The sequence below is a fragment of the Neopelma chrysocephalum genome, unplaced genomic scaffold (assembly GCF_003984885.1).
Source record: "Neopelma chrysocephalum unplaced genomic scaffold, ASM398488v2 Primary Assembly neopelma1_25, whole genome shotgun sequence".
Classification (NCBI taxonomy): domain Eukaryota; kingdom Metazoa; phylum Chordata; class Aves; order Passeriformes; family Pipridae; genus Neopelma; species Neopelma chrysocephalum.
The window spans coordinates 41518734-41526649 of record NW_020897694.1 but is presented as its reverse complement, the minus strand read 5'-3'; the positions used below and the strand labels follow the sequence as shown (position 1 = coordinate 41526649).

Below are 7916 nucleotides of genomic sequence, written 5' to 3'. Positions count from 1 at the left end.
GAAGGTCAATACAGCAATAACTCAGATATTGCTTATAATGAAATCCTTTATGCTTTGTTAAGATCACTGTTCTGCATTGTAATATATTGTTACTTATGTTGCTTCCTTTGGCTGGATTTTCCCAAAATGTGTCATGTATCATGCTCTCTACTGTAATTAGCTGTGTGCTTTTCACATTATTCATGTGATGACTATATCACATTTACTCCTCATGCGGTCTCTCACATAAAAAGCTTCACAAACTCATGTCCATTTTTCTCTGCCATGGGTCATGGTGACAGTGGTGGCACAGTGGTGCCAAGGATCTCCCCACTTGCTGCTTACCTCACTCGGAAAACTATTGGGAAATCCCCACTGGGGATGCTGAGGTAATAAATGCTTTCTGACCGTTGCTGTGTGCGCTGAGCTTGTGGTATCCAACCCTGCTCGAGTTTGGGTGGGCATCAACACTGGTGGAGGCCATTCCGGTGCTGTCACCTGGACTAAACAAGGGGCAGAAGGAAAGACAAATTTTGGAAGTGGTATCACACCTCAGGCATCAGAGTTTAAGAAAATCTGCACCTATTATGGATCAGAAGGAGACAATGTTAGAATTAGATTATCTTGTCTCCAGTCCAAATGCACTTCTGTTTTTCTGGGCTGGTCTGTGGTTTGGGAGGAGACTCCAGGTCAGAAAAACTTACCAGAGATGCTGCTCAGGGGCTGTGATTGTGGCAAATGTGGCAAGTCAGGATGGAAACAGAACCACGGAGATGAGCTTGGGGTCGGCAATATCCCTTCTAACACTGCCTTGAAGGCAGTTTTGTCCCTTGATGGGGTCAGGTGGAGTGTGAGGGGAAGGGGGTAGAGCATGGGCTGTGGTGACATCACGTCTCCAGGCTAATGGCAACAGAGGGGCCCTGGGGAGCCCATGCCAGATCTTAACAGAAAAATACTGATTGCTCGTAGAGTCCTGTCCAAGCAAAGCCTTGAGGAATGGGTTTTGCCAGAATAAAAAGCACGGGAATGCTTTCACCGCCCGATTTCAGGTTAGCCTTCACAGTCCTTATGGGTATTTACGTTGGCTTCCCAGCCGGTGCCGCAGACCGCCGGGCGGACGCTGGCGGGAGGCGCGCTGGGGATGGAGCATCCCAGGAGGCGCACGGCGGGGACGGCGCTCACCGGGGCGAGCCCGCGAGTCGGCCACTGGGCCAGGCTCCCTAACGGGTTTCCTTGCGCAGGGCAACGACGGGCAAAGGCAAAAATCGACTTAATACGATCAGTCGGGCCGGGACCCTCTGCTGGTGCTCCCAGAGGTAGATGGTTCGAAATCAGTGGCCCCGAGCCTGGAGCTAAAGGCTTGCGGGGGTTTGTTCCCAGCGCGACGGCGCTGTCCGAGGAGGAAACGAGGGGCCGGGGGATCCCGCAACTTTTCTCCACCGCTCCCAGTGCCCGCCGGCGCCCGCCCCGCGCCCCGCTGCGCGCCCGCGGAGGCACCGCGAGCCCACCAGGGGGCGGCCGTACCCGCGCCCGGGGCGCGGTGCGGTGCGGACGCGGAGCGGGGCGCGGGTCTCCGCGGGCGCTGCCCCCGCCCGCCGCCGCTGCCAGTGATGTCATGGGGCGGCGGCGGCGGCGGCGGCGGCGGCGGGGGGGCGGGGAGGAGGCGGCACTGCAGCTGCATGTGTCTGTAGCGGCGGGGCCGGGGCGTCGTCATCTGCATTCACATGGGGGCGGCGCCGGCCTCCGCCTGAAGCCCCCGCCCGGGGAGACACAAAACCCACGCGAGGCGCGGGGCGCCGCGACCCCCGCCCCGCCGCCGCCATCGCCATGAATTCGGCGGAGCAGACCGTTACGTGGCTGATCGCCTTGGGCGTGCTGGAGTCACCCAAAAAGACCATCTCCGACCCCGAGGGCTTCCTCCAGTCCTCCCTGAAGGACGGCGTGGTCCTCTGCCGCCTGCTCGACCGCCTGCTCCCGGGCACCATAGACAAAGTAAGTGCCCGGCGCCCCCCGCCTCCCCGCCCTTTGTGCGGCCGGGCCCGCCGCCCCCGGCCCGGCCCCGGCCGCCGCCCCCCGCGGGAGGGGGGACCCCCCAGCCCCACGGAGGGGGGCGAGGGGCGCGGCGGGGCGGAGCGGTCGGTCCCCGTCGAAAGGCACGGGGGGAACGCGACGAGCGGCCGCGGGCAGCTTGGCTGGAGGGGCTTTCCTCTTGAGGGCCACGGTTCTGCAAGTGTTTTACAGAAAAAACCGCTCTCCTCCCCAAACCGAAGTCCTGGGTGTGCACGGGAGATGCATTTATTTTGGGGAGTGGGTTGTGGACCCTTTCTGGCGTGCCAGGAGCCGGCTGTAAACTTGTCTACGCAACTGCTGGAATAGCCGGTGCCTCACCTCGCTTGGGAGGTGATTCAGCTCATCCCTTACAGCCTCTGAAGGACATTTTAGCGTTTGATGCTTAGTTTTCTTGAAGGCTGTTTTAGTGTAGTTTGGGTCTTTTACTGTTTGGTAGCCCGTGGAAAAAATCTCCTCTTTTTTTTTCGTGTTGAAAAAATGCATTACAGCTCTATTCTGCGTTGTGTTTGAAGAAAACGTACTCTGTCAGGTAACTTTTATGTGTTCTGTGTGCGTACGTAATTCCCGTCATAGCTTGGCTAGAGGGGAGGGTTTTGATTTGTGCCTCAAGACTTGGGACAGTGCAGTTGTCTCACCTGATGTTCAATAACGTACTGCCCCTAGAGACCCACATATTGACACAACTTTCCTTGTGAGCTCACAACTTTCCTTGTGAGCCAATCCGAGGTGATGAGGAGAAGATTGATGAAGGTCATCTACTATGCTGATGGGATAACTCCTTGCTTGAAAGTAACACCATATTTTTCACCTTTTGCAGTTGGCAAAGCACTCCACTCATTGGAGCCTGCTGACAATGGGCTTTTATTACCTTTTGTGGCTCTATTTCAAGTAGCCCACAGACCCACAAAGTTGAAACCAGTGCCTTGAGCTCAGTATGACGCTGGACTGTGCTGTCTCCCTTTGGTTCTTCAGTTTGCCACCAACTGGAGTTGTTACTGTTTTGTGTTGCACTGTAGTGTGAAGGTCCTGGCTCTGGACTGGATCCCGTTCTACAGGATGTAGTAGCTCATTCCTGCCCCCCTGAATTTGCAAGCAAATTAGGACATGACATGGGGATATGGAAACCCCATGGGAGCCAGCAGTGTTCTTGGCAGGTGATGGAGGTGATGAGATGAAGGCAATGTGTCAGTGGCAGTGTGAGCCACCATGGCGGCCAGCAGAGCTAGTCGGGACAGCTGAAGCCACTGCTGCCGCCGCTGCCAACTTTTCCCTGCCATCATTTCTCCCAAAGTGGCTGTGCGGGCAGTAGAGCTGAAGAGGATGTGCCTGCTTCCAAAGTGCCATGGCTTTGCCGAGGTGGTACATAAAGTGCAAACTGCTGTCCAGTACACTGGGCTGCAAACTGTGGCTCCAGAGTAAACATTCTGCTCTGCTCTGCGATCCGCAGTGATACATGTGACATGTGGGGCTGAGGGCAGGGACCCTCTGGCTATCCACTGGCTTTGGCAGGCTCTGCCCATGCTTCCTTGCCCCCAGATTCTTTTGCCTGCAAGCCCAAGGAGGGTTTTGGCAGCCTGTCCTACTGTGCTGCTCCAGGCACACTCTCTGAGTACCTCTTGGACTTTGGGCTCTGAACTTTGGGGCAGAGAAGGTCTTTCCCCTTCTGTAGATGTCAAGCCTAGTAAAATGGGGTCCTGAACTCAGTTTGGGAAACAGGTTCTACTGACCAACAAAATAAACAAAAAAGCACAACAGAAATAAGTGTTAGAACAGTGTTTCCCACTTAACATGCTTTTCTGTGTACAATGTAATTAGGGACAGCTCAGTTAGTGAATGAAAGGCTCTCTTTTTGTCTCAGAGGGGGGAACACCTCTCATGTTCGGGCGGGGGTCCCTTCGTAACACCCTCAGTCAAAGGAGGGTTTGCAGAGGGGCACAGCTCCCCACAGCCAACCCCGACACCAGCCTGGCATGCAAGGAGCTGTCAGTGGGACTTATCATGGACCTCATGGCGCGGCAGCACGGGGTTTGCAGCGGGTGGTGTGCAGGCTGGGATGGAAGCCAGAACAGGAGGAATGCTGGCGCCTTGCAGCCTCCCACCTCCCTGAGCTTGTCCCGCATTGAGCAGGGTGCTGGGACAGGCAGCTGCCCTGGAGGTCCCTGCTGACCCAGTGTGTCTCCTCTGGCTTTGACTTCGTTGTAAGTCTGGGAGAAATAATCCTTCTTAATTTTTTTTTTCAGAGGATCTTTGTTTTTGCGAGGGAAGCTGTATGTATTTTTTGGGCCATTCACATTGCACTTTCTAATTCACAGATGCATCTGAGAGACTCACAGACTTACTTTTCCTTCTAACTTTGTGAATATTCTTTTTCTGTAGACTCAGTATATACTAGTGTATATATATATCTACATAGTATATACCAGTATATATCTTTCGTGCTCTAACCTACCATTATAAGTCTGAGCTATTTCCATGATACTTTATTTTTTTTTGTTTGCTAATAAAACCATATAAAAGTTACATCTTTTCCTGTATCATGTTATTTTTTCCAAGTCTTTTTTGCTACTACTGTTCATTATGTTACTTTTTTTATACTGAGTGCATTTAAAATATGAACCCTTTTATTCCTTATTTGCCCTGAAAGACTCCCGTTCAAACTGGACATTTTTGAAGTCTAAAAGATTCAAAGTTTGTCTTGATGTAGACTGATTCAGTTCTTAAAATCATTTGAGATCATAACTTTCTATAAATATCTGACATTAGCAGACACTTTGAAGACTCACAGAGCTCATTTTTCTGTAAATACAAAATAGTAACTAAACCCAAAGAGAACATTAAAAAAATACAAATTATAAATATGAAGGAATGTTTATAAGTTTGGGGGTTTTTCAAGATGTTTTCTAGAAGATGCTATAAATGCATTTCTTTCTTTCAAAAACAGTTTAGAAAGATGATTCAATATATGCAGGAATGCAGTCATACATTTTTTGATATTTTGTGCTTTCTAAAGCCTCTGGGTACCCCGAGAGTGATTAGTAGAAGATTTTTAATAAAATATTGTGTGACCATAAAAGGAATCAAGTATTTGAAGGTCAAAGAACAGAATTTTTTTGAGTCAACAAAAACAAATTAGTGGGTTTCAAGCCTGGTTAGTATGTTCTTTCTTTAGATTGCTGTGTATTTATGTACGGTCTGTGCACAGAATAATCTACAGAGCTTCTTGCCAGGAAGTTTTGGCTGAATTTGTTTACATTACAGTCATCTTCTATCTTGAACATCGGCAAAGGACAGATATTAAATTCACCAGATTTCATGATGTCTGAATGAAAATACCGTGAAAAGTAGTGTTATTACGGACTGTCACTTATTTTCGGGCTCCCATTTAGTGTCCTAATCATTTTGTTGCATTTTCAGAGAGACCATGACAGGGTAAAACAAAACAGTTGGTTTAGGCAGTGTGATGGTACTGCTCAATAACCTTATCCTGAAGACTGAAAATGAACAAAAATGAGAGTAATTATGAAAAAATCCCAAAAATCGTAAAATCAACAAAAACCACAACAGCTTCCCCCACCCTGTCCAAACCCAGCCATGTCTTAGCTTTTTAAAGCAGAGAGGTCTGTGCTGAAACACCCTGGTTTGTTGATCTGCTCTAAAAGATAGGGAATTGCTGAATTCAGGTAATTTGAATAAAAAGCTGTAATTTCAAGTTACAGGATTTAAACCATGTGTGATAAAATTGAATTACTTTGATGGCAGGGGAAAGGATCCCCCTGGAAGCATTGCAGTGCAATTGTCTGCCGCTTAGATGCTTTTCCTCACAGAGATAATTTTCCAAACAGATTCCTCCATCACAGACCAGTTTGACCCACTTTCAACGTTGTAAACAGAGATCAGAACTGGAGCGGGAATTTTCCTTGTCATAGGAGGCTTCGTGCTCCATTAAGTTTTGTTTGTACTTTTATTTTTGGTCAGCTGCTTGACTGAAAGCATCGTTTAGAGGACAGCTTTTTTCTGTTTGGGGAAATAGGGAGATGCATCAGAGAATGCAATGCAGCAGCCATTTGACACCCCTTTACCCCTCCTCCCCTCCTGTTAGGGGCTTCTGGAGGGCACGAGAGCAGCTGGTTCGATGCTTTGAAGCCAGGGGATGGGGAAGCGTGCTGGATGCGCGGCTGGGTCTCTCAACGCCCTGGCCCCCCTCCGTCAAATGGACCATCCCCAGCCATTGCACTGAGCGTAGGATTGAACAACCCAGGAGCTGCTCTGCTGCGCGTGGGAGGCTGATCCAAAACACAGCCGCTTCCTATTGCTGCTCCCGCATTGCTGAGGTGGGAGATGGACAGCATGGGGCTGGCCTCGGGAAAACGGATACAGCTCGCTCTCTTGCTGGATGAGACTTGGTGCATGGCTGGAAGGAAACATCATTCCTTCTCCCTGAGGTGGATTGGGTACTGATGTTGACATCAATTTGGTTATTAATTGGGATAGTATCAGGACTGATGGCAGCAAAGATTAAGATATTTTTACATGTACCTTGTATATCGATATGATTCTCTTTTTAATGATAGAGGTTTTTGGCTAAATGAGACATTCTGAATTGTAATTTTGGAATAAATTAACTCCTTGCAATTCACAAGGCAAATGAATTGCTGTGTATGAGCACGAGCACTGAGAGTCAGTCTCCAAACGGAGGGTTTGGGCTGCCATGTGCAGCAGCCATCTCGCCAGCCTTGTCCTTGCGATGAGGGTGTGCGCCTATGGCTCAGGCAAAGGGAAATTTACGTTCACTTGTCTCTAATTTCACACGGATGTATTGGGGCTAAGTACTTCTCTCCTGTTATGACAAGGTGTGACCTGAATGTGGTATTTCAAGTGTTGCAAAGGAAGAAGAGAGGGAAGGTGTTTTGGAGCCAGAGTGAATAATAAGTGATGATTTTTATAGCCCAGTACCTTTGCAGAGGGTGCAACGGTGGCTGTGAGCTGACTGTGGAGCCCAGGCAGAGATTGGGAATCGTGGTGAACATCCCACCAATGATGCAGATGTTACTCCCAAGGTAGAAATTTCCAGGTGCTAGTTGGCCCTGCACAACCTACATTTTGGAAGTTTTTCTGGCAGGATGGTTCTGACCCTGAAGCCAAAGGTGAGGCTATTGGGGTCTGCCTGGCTGAACCCAAAGGCTGTCCTGCCTTTGCTCACTGATATCTCTTTGGAAGGTATTGGGGATGCTTGCATTGCAGCAGCAGCAGCAGATCATCACAGGACTAGACCTGGGAGGCAGGAAGCAAAATCCTCATTTTAATGTGCATATGCTCTCTCCCCTTGGCAATAGTCCTCCCAAGGAGATTACTGTGCTTCTGGCAAGAATAATCTGCTCTGGACAGCTGTGCCTGCTGTGGCTGCATGCTTGGGGAATGCCAGTGTGCCTACAAATGCTATTGCTCCAGGGTGGAAGCACTGCAAGGCCTAGCCAAGCCCCAGAGGAAAGTTATCCCAAAGTAGGTTGTTAGAATGCCTTTATTCTGAATACATGCTGTTCTCCTAAGTGTTGGTGTGAGCTTCTTAGGATTGTTTGGTCTCGTTACAGAGTTGTCATTTACCATGTTACTCTTATTGCCTTGTGAGAGCAGGGATGCACAAATGTTCTGAAGGATAATGCCTGTGCTTTTCCTGTCTATGCACTGGCTCTGTAGTTTTGGTGACTGGGATATTGTCCAGATAAATATGGTCTGCCTGTATGCATAGAGGAAGCAGAGGACTCTTATCTGTGTTTGCTTTCTTTTTCCTTGAAAATCAGATCCTGTCAATGCGTAAAGGTCTAGAATGAGTTAAATAAGGGCATGCCAGACCCTGAAAAGAGGGAGCA

At 49.4% G+C, this 7916-nt stretch overlaps 1 protein-coding gene across 3 annotated transcripts in view; it reads left to right on the top strand.

Moving 5' to 3' along the window:
* Positions 1-1738: 1738 nt before the first annotated feature.
* Positions 1739-7916, top strand: part of ARHGEF7 (Rho guanine nucleotide exchange factor 7) — a 124044-nt gene continuing 117866 nt past the window's right edge. For 2 of the 3 annotated variants that reach the window (XR_003532912.1, XM_027675074.1), the window contains exon 1: positions 1807-1971. Coding sequence is in view for 2 of the 3 variants with exons in the window: in XM_027675074.1 (XP_027530875.1) it covers positions 1807-1971 (165 nt within the window). In the remaining variant the exon portion in view is untranslated. Of the gene's footprint in view, positions 1972-7916 lie in introns of all 3 variants that reach the window. The other variant, XM_027675073.1, reaches the window with a different exon arrangement.